Raw genomic sequence first — 20,003 nt, 5'->3', positions numbered from 1 at the left:
ATACACATATACGGTTGTAATATCATATATATATATATATATATATATATATATATATATATATATATATATATATAACATACAAAAGTGTATACATATATATTAGTTGTTTATTTTTACACTATACTTACCATATACACTTTGTGTATGTTTTATTGACTTTAGACTTCACCTGGCCTGGTATCAGTTTCTAAATTGTTTTCTTTTCAAAATTTGAGACACCATGTCTAAAATGTCAAAGCCCCACATATGAAAGCCCACCAATAAACATTAAAACATTAAACAACCACATTGACTATTTGTGACGGGCACAGATGGAATTTGGCTTCCGCATTTATCCCATCCGTGCAGCGAACACACACACACACACACACACACACCAGTGAAACACACACAGTGGACTGTGCGCACACGTGCCCGGAGCGGTGGGCAGCCATTCCTGTGGTGCCAGGGGAGCAGAGAGCTTGCCGTGCCCGCTGTTGGGCCAGGGTCAATGATGGGACCAGGAAAGGTTAAACATGGGTTCCATCTGGGTTGTACGCTGCATACAGGGCCTAGATATGACACAACTAAAATGAACAGGGTTCCTGTAAAAATGCATGTACAAACCACTCAAAGTAAAAAACTTATTCAACAAAAAAACATGTTGAATGACTAGTTTTTGCTAATGTACATAAACAAAGTTGTGTGAATTATAAGTAGACAATGTTAGCTTACACAGAATATTGAATAAATTAAAATGAATTGAAATTGAATAAATTAATATGAACACAGTATTGTTCATATATGAAGACAGTATTTACTGAGAGAAACTTTGGGGTGGTTCAACATGCACCAGGTCAGTTCGACCCAGGAGAGTTACTGCTGTTTCTTACAGCTGAACACAACAGGAAGGTTAACCATGGCTCCTCAGGAAATCGAGTGTACGCTCAGACTCTACAGGAAAATGCTTGGATGCTAAACAACTGGATTTACTGTATGTGCAGCCACACTACTGAATAAAGTGGGCAGTCACAAGAGGCTAGCAATGCTACTGACCACTACATATGCTCTAACTGGCCTTGGGCCAAGCAATGCATGTGTGTGTTCTGTCTTGCTGCTGCTACTTTGAACCCACAGTTTAATATCCTGCTGACCTGTAGCCACTACACCAGTCTGACCCACCAGCTGAGGTGTCAAGTGAAGTACACACAGACAAACATTTAGCTCTCTCTCTAATCTTCCACCAGTGTGTAATGCTCGGTAAAAGCTCTCTTAACCTCCTCTGGAGCTCTTCTGAACAGCGCGTCTGCTGTGAAACCCAGGCACTACCTGAACAGGTGGGTCTCATTTCACCTCCAAATGAAATCTGATGCAGTTTATTTGAAATGTGAACACAAGTTGGACCAAAGACACCTTAATAAGGGCCAAACACAGACCAAGCTGCCATCTCCTCTTGTTTTAAGCAATGAACAGATACAAACAAGATATGAGAGAAATGATATTTTATAAACAGCTATACAGATACACTTATATGTAATTATGAGTCAGAACTAAGCTGTACTACTGTAATGTGCAGCTGTAACTGCAAATTATTGACCAGTAATACTGTTATTGACTGTTATGACTGTTAATATGTAAGTACACAGTAATTAGATACACTTAATATTAAATTGTAGCGGTTTTTCTCATTTATTGTAGAATGTTGTACTGCGTGGCCTGTGCGGATGTCCTCTAGAAGCTGCTTTAGACATATATAAACTCTCGTCACTTTAAGATTTGACTACTGCAACTCTCTTCTGGCTGGTCTCCCTCTGTGCACCATCAGACCCCTGCAACTTATCCAGAATGCAGCGGCATGGGTCGTCTTCAATGTCCCTAAATTCAGCCATGTCTCTCCTCTACTGTGTTCTCTCTTCACTGGCTTCCTGTAGCTGCTGCCCTCATCAGATTCAAAACCTTGACACTGGCCTACAAAGCCAAGAAAGGACCAGCCCCTCCGTACTTGATGGCAATGGTCAAAAGCCTAATCCGCACCAAGAGACCTTCGAGCTTCAATGGCTGGGATGGCTCGGCTCGACCCGCCATCCCTCAAAATCCACGGAAGACGAGCGTCCAGTCTTTTTTCTGTTCTGGCACCGAAGTGGTGGAACGAGCTTCCCCTGGGTGTCCGAACAGCAGAGTCCAACACTCGCTGTCTTTAAACCCAGACTGAAGACCCTCCTCTTCTGAGAGTACTTGGGCAAATAGCAGAGTGGTCTCCTTACTGACTTGTGTTTAGTAGAGTCTAAACTTAGAGGATCTTTAAATTATTAGTCTATTTAAACTAGCTGAGGTTTTTCTTGGGTAGATAAGGTACTTCTGTAAGTCGCTCTGGAGAAGAGCGTCTGCTAAATGCCTTGAATGTAAATGTAAATGTTGTATGTGCACTGCCGGCACAGGCTGTGTGCCCAGGGATATGTCTGGCATGCACTTCCAAGATCTGTTAACATAAGCCCTGATAGAAAAGGCTAGATGTGCCCATGTGTGGCCCAACTGGGTCCCAGTAAAAATGCATGTACAAACCCACTCAAAGCCCATGCCCACATGGAACCCATGCATTTTTGGTTCCGAAGAGAACTACTGTAAAATAATTGTGAGCATTAAGAACTGTTGAAAAAGTAGGTCGAACCTTCTTTAGTGGTCGAGAGGAGTAAGGTGCTGCCGCTATGATCAGAGGATCGCTGGTTCAAATGCTTGCCATCAGCAGCCAGAGTCAGAGAGAGCACAATTGGCCTCGTTCTCAGGGTTGGGTTGATGGCACTTCCTCCCCACATTACTCCTAGTGTGATGTTGTATCAGTGGCAGTTCAAAAAAAGGGGCTGGCTGGCTTTATATGTGTCAAAGGAGACGAGTGAAGTGCTGGATGGGGTAAACCTCCCCCCCACCAAGCATCTGTTTTACAAAACCTTCTCTTTATTGAAGCAGAAATGTTTTTTATGGCATCAACTCATAGTTTTTAAAAGTGTAGGAGCCAAACTACATATATAAATGCACCTTCATGCACACAACACAGTCCCCTCCGTTCTGCACACTATACACTACTTACCGTAAGTCTGTGATTGTAAAAGCAAAGAGCATTTAAAGACACCAGCGTCCCCTTCAAATTGAAACATGTACTTAGCGAGACTTCACATATTCTCTCATTATAAAGACATCAGTCAGCTGAAACACCTTCCAGAGCAGCTCGCTCTGTAGTGAGCTCTGTTAATACACACCAGCCACGTCAGGGGCGAATAATGGATGATGAAGATGGGAGGCGAGGCTACATAAGGACAAATGAACATAATCCCATGGGAAAATTACTCACTGCGAGAGAAGTAATCTCCGTCTCGAATGCCGGGCTTTAACATTTCAAACATGTGGACAGCGAGAAAAAGTGCCTCCACCCGAGCCTCTGTGCAAGCCGGAGTCTATAATATCGCTTCACAGAGGAGCAAAATTGAAGGGGAAAAAAAATGTAATGTGATTTTCCATTAGCAGATTAAAAATGTCTTTCATGGCTGCCTTCCCACTTAAATCTGGTGCTGTGCTCTCAGTAAACCAGGGTTTCCTGGTTTCTAACCTCAAAATGTCAAAAGGGCACAGAATATTCCTCTGCAGTTTGCCGCTCGGTCGGGATTGTCCTATCCGAGCCCTGCTCTCAAATGCGTTCTTTCGTAGCAATTGTTGTGAGATTGGACAAGCTTAACTAAAAATGACTAAAATCTCATTAAACCTAAAGAGAAATAGCAGCACACTGTTTAGAAATGCTACATAATGTTGAGAGCCCAGTTTAAAAAGCTACACAGACCTGAACTGTGCTGTTGTAGCTAATCAAAACCAGGCAGGTTGGAAATTACAGCGTTGACTTTGCAAACATGAGCTTAGTTAATGGGTGTAACGATATATTGAGTCCATGAATTTCATGGTTTGAACTGTTTTTGCTTGAAAGACTACAAAACAGTTCCAGTCAAAGGTCTGTTCAAAAGTTTAACGTGTGCTGATCATCATCTTTATCTCTACTTGGTGACCATATTTTTATTCCTTTCTTTTTTTAAATGAGGACACTGAGGGCACACAGACATTCACCGTAGTTAGGATGTCATTGTCGTTTAGCAACAGACAAATAAATAGCCTTAATAGCCTATATGACCAGATCATCTCCTCTCAGTTCAACTTACAGCTTAGGCCTACTTGAAACCCCCCAGCCACGACATCCTAACTATAGTGGCTATACATGTATCCCCAACGCTGGAGTGGGTTGTTAATTGGTGCTGTGTTCAAACCATGCAACCACATTAGAGTTTATAGTTAAAAGGATGCTCATTATTATATAAACATAAAAAAAAACCCACATCCAGCCTGACAGCCAGACGTCGCCTTCATTTGCAGTGGTGCTGATGTTGTGAACGAAAAACCTGGACTGCTACAGACTGGAAGCATGTCGCTATTTAGCAACGAATCCAGAATCTCTTTGGGATCCGACAACCGTTGGGTTCAAGTATGGAGGCCTTGTGGTGGAGGAACCTTCAAGTAACCTTTTTCTTCTAAGCTTTCTTGAAGGTTCTTCCACAGTTTAAAATTAAAAAACTCCAATGGTTCCTTGAGGAACTGATACTTTTAACAGTGAAATGTTGAAATCTGACACCTAGGGATACTAGACAGACAGTCCGCTTGGTAAAAAGGTTTCCCAGATCCAAAACAGTGCCCAATGGCATCACTAGTGGCTGTGCCTCCAATCGCAAGAATGAGCTGGGTGCCAAAACCCATGTATGCTGTTATGGCACTGTTCGCATCCGACTTCTACGTCTATTTTTGTCTGTAAGACTGGCACTACCAAGTCTCCTTACCTTATGTAAGGTGCATTTTTGCTGGCAGGACATTGACAATGGGCATGATGGGCACCTTTCAGGCCGAATGAAAACGCAGCAGATTTTCAGTGTTTGCTGAAGCCAGCTGCGGCATCAGGTAATGGCCCAAAAGTGTATTTCCACTCAATTTGGCTGAAGGGAAGAGATTAAGCTCTGTTATGTGGGGCAATTGATTGTGGCATTTAATTTACTCCCCCCAGCATTTTCTCTTCCTTCGGCTAAAGCCTGAGATAATGCTCCTGATAAGCGCAGCTGGCCAGATGATATGTGGCACACATGTGCCCTTTACAACTGAATACATCAGCCTCTCCTACCTACAGTAACAGAAGTCATGTTGAGATAGGATTATCGTCCTGTTAGAATACTATACACTACATCCTGCATAAGCCAGAGGGATGCTGATATCAGTACAGTAGTGTTTTTATGTTTCTGCTGCTGTATGTGCAGGCAAGGTCAGTAGTGGGCAAAATATCATTTATTGATATATCTGTTATATAATAATATTGATTTTAGGGTTTATCAGGATTGATAGATCACAAAAATGCAGATAAATGCAATGTATTTCAGTCGCCTGCTGCTTCAGAACAGGCTTTTAGGCCCATAGGCTCTGACCATTTGCTGTAATAGTGGATTAAAAAGTTGTCAAATCTTAGGTTTCCTCTTTTAGTGATTTTGTTGTGGGCATTTGCACGTTCCAGAAGACATCTTGCCATGGAGATATTATAATCTGATTCAAAAATACAGTACATTTACGAATCAGAACAGCCCAGTCCAGTTAAAACAAGATGTGTCAGGCGTTTAATGCTGTGTTTACCTTATAATGGCAGATGGACAACCTTTCTATAGAGCGATGGAAGAATATTCAGCAGTAGGTGGAACAATCTTACAGAATAGAGTAGCAATTGAGGAGAACAGGGCAAAAACACTGGCTAAAATGCAATTGAAATGTGGGTAAAACCATTAAGTCATTAACCCCTTAACACTCCGAGGCTTATTAGCAGTTGGCTGCTCACTGGGTTTTTACTAATTACTAATTATGTAAAGCTGCTTTGTGACGACAACTGTTGTAAAAAGCTATACAAATAAATTTGACTTGACTTGACTATTACACACTAAGGTGTATTACTCAGTAACTACAGGGACTTCTGTACAAACTGGTGGGGCTATTCTTTGGTAGGTCCATAGGCTGGACTGTCCATGGGCTTTTTAGGGGGTTAAACAGGCCCAAGAACAACAAGCTTTTGGCCACCATCTAATATGTTTTCATTTATTGCCTTATTTATTAAAAAAAAAAAAAAAGATTGCCCCCCAATTTTAGATTTATTTAATTACTTAATCCACTCATTAGTACTCTCCCCCCATCACATGTAATGCTCCCGACACTAGGAGGGTGAGGACTGACGCATGCCTCCTCCGACACATGCACAACCAATCACCACCTCAACCAACGCACCAGGTACCCAGCTCTGATATGTCGGTTAGCAGACCTCTGTGCTGGCCAGCGGCACACTGATGTGATGTGGAGAGAGAGAGCAAGCCATGCACCCACCCGGAGAGTAAATTCTGACCATATTCAGGCTGATAGATCTCAAGATTTACAGTAAAGAACCTTTTATTCTTTTCTTTTTGTTTTTCCACAATAAAAAACTTTAAAAACTTTTCCCACAGATATTATTTTATACTCTCTCTTGGTGAGTGGAATTTATCACCATTTGGAAGCATACAAACAACTCCCAGTGAGAACTAGACAGGTCAAAGTACAGCCTCCACACTGTGGGGTTAGTTTAACACACTGTGACTAACCCCATACATCCTTCCAATGAAAGCAATGAAGCTAAATTATTATAAATCATATTTATTTTGACTGAGATTGAGTATTTAGGTTGGAAAGCTCAACTGCCTCAAAAACAGAATTATACAGAATTCCTCAAGAGTGTTATTTGACCTTTTTAGCGACCATTACAACCCATTCCATTACAGTTAACCCCCACTTATGGGGTGAGTAACATTTTTACTTTTACAATGATTTGATCCAAACTGTTGAAAAAAAACGTAACAAACCACAGCAGCCTAATGATCTAATGACCACTATGGCCCAGGGGTCGTGAGTTTGAAGCCCGAGCCACAGTCCCACAGAGCATTATTGGACGTGCTCTTTTTCCAGGTGGGTAGATGGCGCTCTCACCCCTCATCACTCTTAAAGCTAACATAAGCCAGCACAGGTGTCCGTTAGCTGGTGTGGTGGCTCCAAGTGCATCGGCTGCCCCACAAGATCCTCCTGTCTATCCTTGCCGGCCTTGGAATCACCGGCTCTGCATGGCAATGGTTTGCATCATACCTGCAGGGACACTCATACCAGGTAACATGGCAGGGCGACACGTCTGCTCCTTGTAGTCTCTCCACTGGCGTTCCACAAGGCTCAGTTCTTGGTCCTCTTCTTTTCTCACTCTACACTCGCTCTCTTGGTAAAGTGATATCCTCTCATGGATTCTCTTAGCACTGTTACGCCGATGACACTCAGCTCATGCTCTCTTTCCCACCGTCTGACACACAGGTTTCTGCCCCCAACACAGGTTTCTCAGCATGTCTCGCCGACGTCTCTTCTTGGATGGCGGCTCACCACCTCAAACTCAACTGCAGCAAGACGGAGCTGCTGTACATCCCGGGAACTGCTGGACCAAAAAACGATCTTGCCATCACCTTTGAGAACTCACTGGTCACTCCTTCTACAGAAGCTCGAAGCCTTGGTGTAGTCATGGATGATCAGTTATCGTTCTCAAGTCATGTTGCAAACGTAACAATCGGTCCTGCAGGTTTCTCCTATACAATATCCGGAGAATTCGACCCTTCCTCTCTAGAGAGGCCACCCAGGTGCTTGTTCAGTCTCTAACTAGCTAACTAGCTAAGGTTTTTCTTGGGTAAATAGCAAAGCACTTTGTAAGTCGCTCTGGATAAGAGCGTCTGCTAAATGCCTTAAATGTAAATGTAAATGACGCATCACCAGCAGTTTGAAATGAGGCAGTGGTTGGGTTTGCATGTATTGGAGGAGACGTGTGTTAAATCCTTCCCCCTGCTAATGTCGAGATAATTGCTGGTGCTGGGGGAGTTCTGAATGGACGGGTTAATAGGCAGAACCCAATTTGGGAGAAATTCGGTGAAAATCCGACAAAAAAAAGAAGAGAGAGTTTTTGCTTCAAAACTCACCCAGTCTTTTAGCAGGATCACCCAGCTCCAGGTGTGATGGTGGACATTTGCTCACCTGGTTTAAGGTAAACTACCAGGAGAGTACCCTAAAAGCGTGGCTGTGTTCACATTGCCCCCTACCTACTGAGCCTGCAGCCCCATTACCTAGATGATTACATTTGGCAGCGCCAGCCTCGGCTTTTTGATAAAGACGGATGGGTTTTTCGTTCCAGCCAGACGTTGGCCCACAGCCGGCTCCGAGTCTGCCTACAGAGGTCCAGTCTAATTAAGAAATGAAGAGGGAGCGATAAGAAAGGGAGCGGCTTGTGTCCTCTCCTAACTCAGCATGACAATACTCAAACCATGACAACCACTGGAAATGGCACTGAGTGTAAATACCAATTGCCATTAAAAAGCACAATATGTGAAAACAATCGATATCAAGAAGACAAATAATGCATTTATGCCTTGATGCCGTTTGAGAGCGTCGCATCCATACACAAATATTAATTACCAGTCCTAGAGATTCCTGGAAATGCACTGGCTAAGATTTGCTCCTGACGGGATTAACTGTGGAAGCAGTAAATGGCACATTGTTATGGGGCGTGAAGCCAGGATGCAGCAATTTCATTTCAGCAGCGCTCGGCCTGTATGGAAAGCCATTTGGTGGTGGGACCTGTTGAGCGGATAGATAACTGTGTCCATCACAGAAGGCCTGGCTGCCAGGAGCTAGCTCGGTGCTCTCAGCTCTGGAGGATTTACAGCTTTGGTGGACTCCCTGGCTGCCTGCTGCTGCCTCTGGGCCGGACTGGACAACAGGGCAGCTTCCTCACCAGGAATACCTGCTGGGAGGATCTTACATGATGATGCTCATTAGGGCCACAAAAGCACAGAGTGAGGTTAATGGATTCAAACCTGCCTGTGGGTCAGAGCTACGGCCAGGGATTGAGTGCGATGGCTTATCCTGACCTGTGGCACTCGGCATTAGCGGCATTGTAGTCAGCAAAAAGAAAAACAGTCTGAACTGGGAAGAGAGTGTTCGTGTATTATGAGAAGGTTTTTTATTTATTGATTTATTTATTCTCATGTATTCCCAGTCAATCCCATTCCCATAAAAATCATAATAAAGGAAAACAAATTTCAACATGGAGAAAAGAAATGTAATAACAAACTTAGGATTTAAAACAAACTAATGATTTTAGAAACGACTGATTCAGTGAGATAAACCCAGATTCAGCAGTGATTTATTATGTATTTAAATATAAATGTACATATTAAACTCTCCGTCAGATTTCAGTAAAGGGTCTTTGAAGCGATGCCATAAGGGAAGCACCTTTCAATGTATGGTTCCTTACATAACCATTTTGGTAAATGAGCCAAAGAACCTCCTCATAATGTAAAGCTTCCATAACAAAAACTAGTATTTTGGATAATTGAGTTTTACAAGTGTTCAGAAGATTTGAAGATTTTAAATGTCCAAGCCTGTAGAACCTTAGAATTTAAGAAATACATTAGGTGGATGTTCTTAAAACTGTAGATTACTAGAAACGTCCAAACCCTTTTTAAAAAGTTAAAGAACCTCCATACAACGTAAATGGTCTGAAATTAATCAAATGTCTCTAGTTTTCCACATAGGTATACAGAACCGCAGCTCGGATGGAGGTACCCACGTTTGAAGAAGCTCTGTTTGAGAATGCTGGAAACCTCCAATGGTTATAGAACCATTATGAGAAGGTTCTTTACATTTTAAGTGTCCGGGCTTGTAGAGACATTTTAAAAAGGTGAAGAACCTCCACATTCAAGAAAATTCCCATATTAGAAGTAAACGCTACAGACATTAGTATTGGGACATCAAGGTTATTCAAAGAGTTTATCCTGCTTTTCTTGGAGGAACTGTCTCTACTGTCCAGGGAAGGAGCTTTGCTGTGAGGATTTGATAACATTCAGCGACAAGAGCATTAGTGAGGTCAGGATGTTGGATGATCACCGCCCCACCTCCTCCCCAACTCCCTAAATCATCCCAAAAGTATTAGATGGAGCACCAACCATCATTCCAGAGAACACAGAAGTTCCACTGCTCCACAGCTCAATGCTGGAGGGCTTTGTACCCCTCTATCCCACGCCTGGCATTTGGTATGGTGCTAATAGGTTCCTGTTTATCTGCTGTTTATCTGTCCTATTCTTTTGGCAGTACTAGATTAGACATGCTGTGTCAGCAATGGGTGCATCTTAAAGTAGCTGAATGCATTTTTATTAGAAGGGATGTCCACAAATATTTGGACATACTGTGTATGTAGATCCTTTACATGACCTCTGCTTGAGAATTTTACATTCCCTAATGTTTCCCTAAAGAACCATCCATTGAAAGATCTCTAGAGATTGAAAAGTTGCTCCTCTGTGGCCTCACTTCTAAGAACGCTTTACGGAACGGCTATTTTGAGGAGTGTAGGACAACACTGTGGGTTTGAATAGATGTGCTGTGGCCTGTAAAAGGCTGTGCAGTGGATAGAAAAGAGACAGAAGAATGAAGGAATGTGAATAGAAGGGTTCCCCCACAGATCCTGCCACGGTCTATGTCCACACCTACACAAGCCACGAATAGCAGAAAGCATCTCACAGATTACACACAGTCTAAAAATGATATTAACACCATTTGACACTCCTAAAATAATGCACGCAAAAACACACATACAGTACTGGGAATCTTGTGCGTCCTGAGGACCGCGATGAGAGTAAACATGCTAGTAGAAGATGCTCCAGTCGTTCTATTTGATTGCACTGATGCTGCCTTCTTTACCATCAGCATGTATGCACACAAATACCCTGCATGACATAGCTGTTAACATTTAAACCTCACTGACCTACTGATTACGTGTCCGACACACAGTCACGGTGAATGGCATTTAGCAATGAGAATCTGACCCCTCATCACAGGTCCCCTGTAATATTACCTCTCCATTCATCCTTATCCAAGCTTCTGGTGAAGTAAGTCTGTATGCTTGAGAGGCAGGCAGTGAGTGGACTGGCCCCTGTCTCAGTGTGTGTAAGGCAAACAGCTGAGCAGGGAGCAGATCCAGCTGGTTAGCACTGAGCTCCGGATCCACAACATGAGTTCATAAAGGCTGATCTGCCATAGAGAAACAGCCTCCGATAACGATATCTGCAGCTGTCTGGCCCTCGACTTGGTCTTGCTTCGTTTATACCTGTTAGAGACAGAGAGATTATTGTTATTATTCATGATCTCTGATATTAAATAAAGTATATGCACACTCATATGTGTATATATAGACTCCACATGCATTTATAGAGCTTATATTTATATTGCTGGCATGCAAAAGCTTTGTCTCTCCAAAAGGGCTTGTATAAGTCTTGTATTGACTTATATTGTATTGAATACAAGTCATTTCTATTGGTCCATTCAGCATGTCCATTCAGACACAGTGTAAAGACAAATTTCCATTCAGACACAGTGTAAAGACACATGTCCATTAATGACACAGTGTAAAGACACATGTCTATTAATGGCAGTGTAAAGACACATATCCATTCAGACACAGTGTAAAGACAAATTTCCATTCAGACAGTGTAAAGACACATGTCCATTCAGACACAGTGTAAAGACACATGTCCATTAATGACACAGTGTAAAGACAAATTTCCATTCAGACACAGTGTAAAGACACATGTCCATTCAGACACAGTGTAAAGACACATGTCCATTCAGACACAGTGTAAAGACACATGTCCATTCAGACACAGTGTAAAGACACATGTCCATTAATGACACAGTGTAAAGACACATGTCCATTAATGACAGTGTAAAGACACATATCCATTCAGACACAGTGTAAAGACACATGTCCATTAATGACACAGTGTAAAGACACATGTCCATTAATGGCAGTGTAAAGACACGTGTCCATTCAGACACAGTGTAAAGACACATGTCCATTCAGACACAGTGTAAAGACACATGTCCATTAATGACACAGTGTAAAGACACATGTCCATTAATGACAGTGTAAAGACACATATCCATTCAGACACAGTGTAAAGACACATGTCCATTAATGACACAGTGTAAAGACACATGTCCATTAATGGCAGTGTAAAGACACGTGTCCATTCAGACACAGTGTAAAGACACGTGTCCATTCAGACACAGTGTAAAGACACGTGTCCATTCAGACACAGTGTAAAGACACATGTCCATTAATGACACAGTGTAAAGACACATGTCCATTCAGACACAGTGTAAAGACACATGTCCATTAATGACACAGTGTAAAGACACATGTCCATTCAGACACAGTGTAAAGACACATGTCCATTAATGACACAGTGTAAAGACATGTCCATTAATGACACAGTGTAAAGACACATGTCCATTAATGACAGTGTAAAGACACATATCCATTCAGACACAGTGTAAAGACACATGTCCATTCAGACACAGTGTAAAGACACATGTCCATTCAGACACAGTGTAAAGACACATGTCCATTCAGACACAGTGTAAAGACACATGTCCATTCAGACACAGTGTAAAGACACATGTCCTTTCAGACACAGTGTAAAGACACATGTCCATTAATGACAGTGTAAAGACACATGTCCATTCAGACACAGCGTAAAGACAAATTTCCATTCAGACACAGCGTAAAGACACATGACCTTCAGACACAGTGTAAAGACACATGTCCATTCAGACACAGTGTAAAGACACATGTCCATTCAGACACAGCGTAAAGACACATGTCCTTTCAGACACAGTGTAAAGACACATGTCCATTAATGACAGTGTAAAGACACATGTCCATTCAGACACAGTGTAAAGACACATGTCCATTCAGACACAGCGTAAAGACACATGTCCATTCAGACACAGTGTAAAGACACATGTCCATTCAGACACAGCGTAAAGACACATGTCCATTCAGACACAGTGTAAAGACACATGTCCTTTCAGACACAGTGTAAAGACACATGTCCATTAATGACACAGTGTAAAGACACACATCCATTAAAGACACTGTGTCTGGAGGATGGAGGGGGCACTCAAGAGAGAGAGAGATGAAGGGGCGAGAGAGGAAGGAAGAGACAAAGACAAGGTGATGGAGAGAAAGTGGGTGAGAGTGATTAAGAGAAAGAGATGGAGAGAGGGAGGAAGGAAGTGAGAAAGACAAATGAGATATGAAAGGGGGCGAGAGAGGAATGAAGATACAAAGAGAAAAGAGAACGAGAAATTAGGAAAGAAGAGAGAGAGAGATGAAGGGATGGAGGAAGGGACGAGGTGAGAGAGGCAGGGAGGGAGAGGGAGACATAAGGAAAGGAGAGAGAAAGATTTTATCTCTCTGAAAGTCCATAGTTTTGGTTTGTGCTGTGTGACGAGCTGCTCTGATGAGGTACTACGCTGTGTGTGTGTGTGTGTGTGTGTGTGTGTGTGTGTGTGTGTGTGTGTTTATCTTCAGCACTGCCTTTCTGTGTTTGAGAAACAAGAGGCGCTCAGATTGAAATCACATCCAAAAATACAGGTATGAGCTCATGGGACAGGCGGAGAGGAGGAGGATGAGGAGGAGGATGGAGGAAGGGGGGGGGGTAGAGATTACAGCAGATTAAGTAAGCTGACTGTAAATGATTCAGACCATGTTGACTTGGGCCTCATGCTCTTAAGTGAAGCAAATCAGACAGGGGACACTGGGTCATGCAATATTAACAGTGTCTTCTCAGCAGAGTCAGAGTCAGAGTGAGAGAGAGAGAGACAGAGAGAGAGAGAGAGAGAGAGAGAGAGAGAGAGAGGGATGGACAGAACCATAGAGAGAGGGAGAGAGAGAGAGAGAGAGAGAGAGAGAGAGAGAGAGAGCTGAAACGGCCTCAGGGGAAAACAATGACTCTCCAGAATGCATCACACACACTCACACACACACACTCTCTCTACTGAACAGCTTTGAACTGACAAACAGCAAACACAATCGCATTCATCATCTCACACGTTCTCCTCCGTTCTCCTCCAGCAAACGAAACCCAACCAGAAGAAGAGGAGGGAGATGATGGCGGTGAAGGAAGGCGAACCTTAATGCCAGTGTGTTTGTTGTGATGGTGGAAATGAGCGGAAATGACACCTCGTGGTTTCTGTGACGGCAGACTGCCCGGATTTGAAGTGTCAGACTGCCCGGATCATTTCTTCCGACTTCAATGCGAGCGCACTGACACCACACCAGCAGAGCGGGGTAGCAGCAGGCGGGCAGCCGAGGCCAGAGCTACGCACCAGCCGGCACGCACCGCACCTCACCGACACACAACCCTCCCTCCCTCCCCTCGCTCCCCGCTTTATCATATCACATATTCATACACACTTCCACGCTGCATATTCATCACGAGCGGCCGTGGATTAGGTTACCGGCAAGCCCTGAGCGGGATTGCATAACTTTGCCGTCGTCGCTTGAATGAACCGCGTTTAATATTTCATGCACAGACATGCAGTGGATGCAGTGGCGGCTCATGAGGGGTTGATGAATTATTAAGAGCACGCTGGGAGAAGCCTGTCTGCCTGTCCGAGGCTCAGAGCCGGGGGCTCGGAGTGACAGCTCAAGAGGAAGCCCGCTGTCCTCTCACGGACTCTCCCGCCTCATTACACTCCGCAAACCCGGCCTGGACATGTCCGAGCGTCCGCCCGCCCGCCTGCCTGCCCGTCCATAACACGTGGTCCATAATGCAAAGCCTTTTACTGTGGAGGGCTGAACTGGTTTGACCCTTTCCTTTCTTGACAATGTGTGTCCATAAGTTTGTGGACACTCCTTCCAGTGAATGCATTCAGATCCTGGAAGCTGCACCCATTGCTGGGGACACAGAGGTGCAAATGCACACACAGGCAGAGGCAGAGGAGCCAACAGAAGGAGGCTCTCAGGATGCAGATAACCATGAAGCTATTGGCGGGTGCGGCCTAGAGGGGTATAAAGACGAGATGCAGTGGAAAAGCAAACACCATTAAACCGGACAAGCATGAACAAACACAAACAGCCTGGTCCGGTTGGGGCAGTGCTGTTGAACTGAGTTGAGGTTAGAGCAATGGGCTATTGATGACAGGGTTGTGGGTTCGATACCCACTGCTGGGCCTTTGAGCAAGGCCCTTCAATCTCTCTGCTCCCTGGGCGCCACAGCGATGGCTACCCACCGCTCGCTCCATGTGTACTCACTAGTGTGTGTGTGTGTGTGTGTTTTCACTGCACGGATGGGTTAAAGGCGGAGGCGAATTCCGTCTGTGTCCAACACTAATGGTGGTCTTGTCATGTCTTGGTGTGCTCTGGCCTGTAGTGTTAAATTAACACCATGAGTACTATGTTTTAACACTTACTGGAACACTTGCTGTGGAAACTGTTTGTTTGGCAGTTTTCCTTTTCTTCTCCTTTGATGAATTATTATTATTATTATTATTATTTATAAAATGAAATTATTAGGGGGTAAATTCAGTCCTCGCTCACTAAACCCCTGGTAAGCAGCTTTTAAAAATGTTTTATTATTATTGACTTACAGGCCTTTCTCTAAATTTATCTAAATGTACACTGTACACAAATTCCTGCTCCAGACGTAGGTTGTTGAGGGTGACGAGTGCAAATAGCTCCAGTTTTGCAGCAGAACAGTGACACGGCGAACAGATCGCTGTCTCGCCCTGTTCAATCCACTGCTAGTCCAATCGTGAACGTTGGAAGCTTTATTTACCCAGGGGACCAGTACAGATATGTGGAATTTCATATCTTACATTTTTTTTAAATAGAAAATGAAAGCCTGAGGTCAAGGCAGGATGTGTGCGGTCAATGTAAAAAAATAAATAATAAAATATAAAAAGAAAGAACTGCCACAGCGACTTTACGACTAAAGGTTCTGAACATGTACCCCTGAGGGTACCACCCCAGCGACGAGCGATGCGCTGGAGCCTGAACGGTGCAGGGTTTTTTTTTCTTTTTTACTGAAAATGTATAGAAGAATGCTTTATATGGACACAGTGCAGAGCGTGCACTTAACCGCTCTGCCTCAGGGCATCAAACGCTCACCCACTAGTCTGGAGAGCCCATCACATCTTTTCCTCTCTCTCTCTTTCTCTCTCTATTGAGATCTCTGAAAGGAGCAGGAAAAGTTCAAGTGCAAATGAGCTGAGTAAAGCAGGGATCATACAAATAAGGATGCTACACTCACTGTGTATCTGCTCTCGTACGCCATTTATCTGCAGCATCTAACATATAGAACCATTTGAACTTTCTTACTGTAGCTGAATTTGCTGCCGTACAGTCATACCCCCCCTTTTAACCCACCCGATAATGGGAAGGGACCTTCATAAGATATTATTTAGGTACACTGACATTAAAATATGCCCTTTTTACCAACATTGAACTGTCAAAAATGTCAAAACGTCATAAACTATATTGGGACACCTGCTCATTCATTGTTTCTTCCAATATCAAGGGTATTAAAAAGGGGTTTATCCTGCTTTTGTTGGAGTAACTGTCTCTCCTGTCCAGGGAGACCGTCACTCCAGAGAACACACTTCTTCCCTTGCTCCACAGCTCAATGCTGGGGGGGCTTTTATAACCCCCACTCTAGCCCACGCCTGGCATTAGGAGACATAGTGCCAATATGTTCATGTTTATCTGCTCCAGTGAGTCCTATTCTATTGTCAGTACTTCTCTACAGGAACTAGATAAGCTACGCATGTGCACAGTGTGCGTGTGCACATCTGTGTCAAAAATAGGTGCAACTTAAAATAGCTGAATGCATTCATTAGAAGAGGTGTCCACAAACATTTGGACATATAGTGTGTTAAGCAAACTTCACTGGGTAACTAAAAAGCTAGCTTTTCTGTGGTGAATGTGAAGTGACAGATCTATCTCTCAACCAATTTCACAGATGTAATATATATATATATATATATATATATATATATATATATATATATGTATATAAAGAAATAGGATACCTAGGTCAGAAATTTAGACCTTTAAAGACCAGAAAACACACAGATTCTTTTACTGTCGAGGCACACCTACAGAGCTGTGAACACAGGAACAACAGTCATTACTACAGTCTGGCCTAGAAATAATGTTTAACAGTACAAAGAAGACTAATTCCATTCAATTGGAAGGAGGGCAGCGGGACCACCCAAAAAAACAGATACTCCCTGGTTTCTTAGAGAAGCCAATTCATGGTGGCACTAATTCAGAAAGAGGTGGGCGGGTTGTGAATTCTGACAAATGCACCAGTTGCTCCCTTGGTAAATAAAGTGCAGTTGCAGTACCAGGGTCAAAAGCGAGCTTCTCACGGTAAACGCTGAGGCCAACTCACGATATAATGATGCTGCAAAAAAAAAAAAAAACCCCGCACACATCAAACTAAATCAGTGTGACAATCCTGCCATGTTCGAGTGCATCTCTCTCTCTCTCTCTCTCTTTCTCTCTCTCTCTCTCTTTCTTTCTCTCTCTCTTTCAAAGACTGTATGTTCAGAGACTGGTAATGGATTTTAGATCTGCATTCTGCACTCTGCTGCCATTTGGTTTTAATAAAGAGGCGCTGAGGCGGATGACATTGAGTTTCATGTCTGGATGCCTTCTTCTTTCTGCAGTGCTCCAGCAGCCTCCACGACAAGACACAAGCCCCTCCCCGTCCACCCTCCCTTACAGTCATCATCCGCCCCCCCGCAAATCTCAATGATTTTCTCACACAATCACAGAGTTCTTCATTAAAACGATGTGAATAAATCAATATGATCACTGCAGACTGCCGAGAAAAGCACAATAGAATCTCGGCATTCAGTTACTTCATTAAATACAAGGGCGACAAGCTGAGACTTTGCAAGCGGCTTAAAAAAAATGGGGAGAGGCCTAGAGAAGGTACTGACTCGATATAACGTATCAGTATTGGGCAGAAAGCAGGAGAAAATGCTGGATTGGATATCACAGGTATTACTAATTACGAGGCTTGACTAATGACGTTGGTCAGTGGAGAAACAGCACTGGATTACCACACTACAGCAATGCACTCTGCTGACCATGTGTTATCAGTGTTATCACTGGGGGCAGTGGTGCAGAGTTCGGGGCTATTGATGACAGGGTTGTGGGTTCAGAACCTGGCAAGCTGCCACTGTTGGGCCCTTGAGCAAGCCCTTCACCCTCTCTGCTCCCCGGGTGCCGCAGCAATGGCTGCCCACCGCTCCGGGCACGTGTGTTCACTGTCCACCACGTGCGTTTCACTAGTGTGAATGTGGGTGTTCACTGCACGGATGGGTTAAAGGCAAATGGTAAATATGGTTGCCTGGTCTTGTAGCAGGTGTCAAAGACCACAGTACAAAGACCCTCCGGGCCATCTGAATATTAGATCTGGGTGTGTTGGATCTCCAGGACTGGGATCAGGGACTCCCAGTCAAGGTGCTTCAACTGTAGACAAGGAACCCTAATGTACAAATAGTGAATGAGATTTCTAGAATTTAAGGTTTAATGAAAATTACTACTAAGAAATAAGTAAACATTGGGCCTCATTCATTCTCCATTAAGAAAACATTGGTGTGGTCTAACACTCTACAACTATGGTGGGGGATCATGAGTTTGAATCCTGAGCCATGCTGCTTCGCCATCAGCAGCCAGAGTCAGAGAGAGCACAATTGGCTATGCTCTCTCCGGGTGGGTAGATGACGCCCTCTCTCTCTCCCCTCTTGACTCTTAAGTGATGTTGGCCAGCGCAGACGTCTGTTAGCTGGTTTGGTGAAGCTGAGGACCCGGCGCTTTCCTCAGAGCTTGTCGGCTGCCTGGCGATGTTTAAAATGGGGGCGGTGTCTGGCTTTCTGCATGTATCGGAGGAGACATGTGTTAAGTCCTTACTATCCTAGTGTCGGGAGTATTGCTAATGCTAGGGGGGAGTTTACAATCGGGTGGGTTACTTGGCAGTACCAGACTGGCAGAAAAAAAGAGAAAAATACAACAAAAAATATAAATATATAAAAAAAGAAAGGAAAAGAAATCTGTGTAAATGGGTTTTTAGAAGACATTTTTTCTTTTCTTAAGAACAGCTGTTAAATAAGGCCCACTGAACCTAAAGCCTGTTCCCATTCACACTTTGCCAAAAATATGCCTCTAAAGGGAACAGGGTTCAGTGTGAACACAAGCAGGAGTGAAAACCCATAGTAAGGTGGATGTTGCAATTTACCTGCTGACGAACCAGTACAATACCCAGCTAATCACTGGGAGTCTTGTGTGTGAACAGAAGTCCAATACATGGCTGATAAATACAGTGGCCTTATAGTCACCTCTGATGTAGGAGTGTATTTTGATCAGGAAAAGGTCATTTACAGTTTTTACAGTTCTTATTGTACATAATTCAGAAACAAAGCAGCTCTACAGGCCGTTCATCCTGTTTACCAGGACACCGTGTGAATCATGCATCCTGATAAAACACTGCTTAAGGGCTGTAAGTGTGAATAATGCAAAGTCTGAGCATTAGTGCTAACTGAATCCAGATAATATCCCCAGTTCTGAGTCTGAAAGGAGCTTAACATAAGTACAAAACACCAAATTTAACCGAGGAAGGAATCTAGAACAGCCTGAGATTACACAGACTTGCTTGCTCTATAGAACAGCATACAGCAAAGTAAACTCTTAAAGGGTTCTCTAGTGAAAACAAGGGTTCTAACAAGATCTAAAGAACCTAACCGACTGTTTGCGTGGTTCAAGTTGACGTTAGTTTAGTAGAAAACATTTTGTAGATGGTTCTACATAATCTTTAAAAAAATGAATTTAGACTTTAGATAATATAATAACAATAACAGCTTAATAATGAGTATTAAATCATATAAATATAATAATATACCACAATATAAGGCTAATTCTGCACAGAACTGTGGTATTACCTTGTTTGATCTAAAATAAACTGAAAATATAACTAGGACAAAATAATTAAATATTTAAA

The 20,003-nt window shown here is 43.2% G+C and overlaps 1 protein-coding gene across 2 annotated transcripts in view; it reads right to left on the bottom strand.

Annotated features, from left to right (window-relative positions):
• Positions 1-9,155: 9,155 nt before the first annotated feature.
• adck1 (aarF domain containing kinase 1) overlaps positions 9,156-20,003 on the bottom strand; it is a 223,748-nt gene continuing 212,900 nt past the window's right edge. For both annotated transcript variants that reach the window (XM_072689029.1, XM_072689028.1), the window contains exon 11: positions 9,156-11,257. In XM_072689029.1, the coding sequence (XP_072545130.1) occupies positions 11,089-11,257 (169 nt within the window). In that variant the 3' untranslated portion in view covers positions 9,156-11,088. The remainder of the gene's footprint in view (positions 11,258-20,003) is intronic.

Source organism: Salminus brasiliensis, chromosome 10, assembly GCF_030463535.1.
Source record: "Salminus brasiliensis chromosome 10, fSalBra1.hap2, whole genome shotgun sequence".
Lineage (NCBI taxonomy): Eukaryota > Metazoa > Chordata > Actinopteri > Characiformes > Bryconidae > Salminus > Salminus brasiliensis.
Note: the sequence above shows the minus strand (reverse complement) of the source record. Positions and strands in the feature narration are given on the sequence as shown.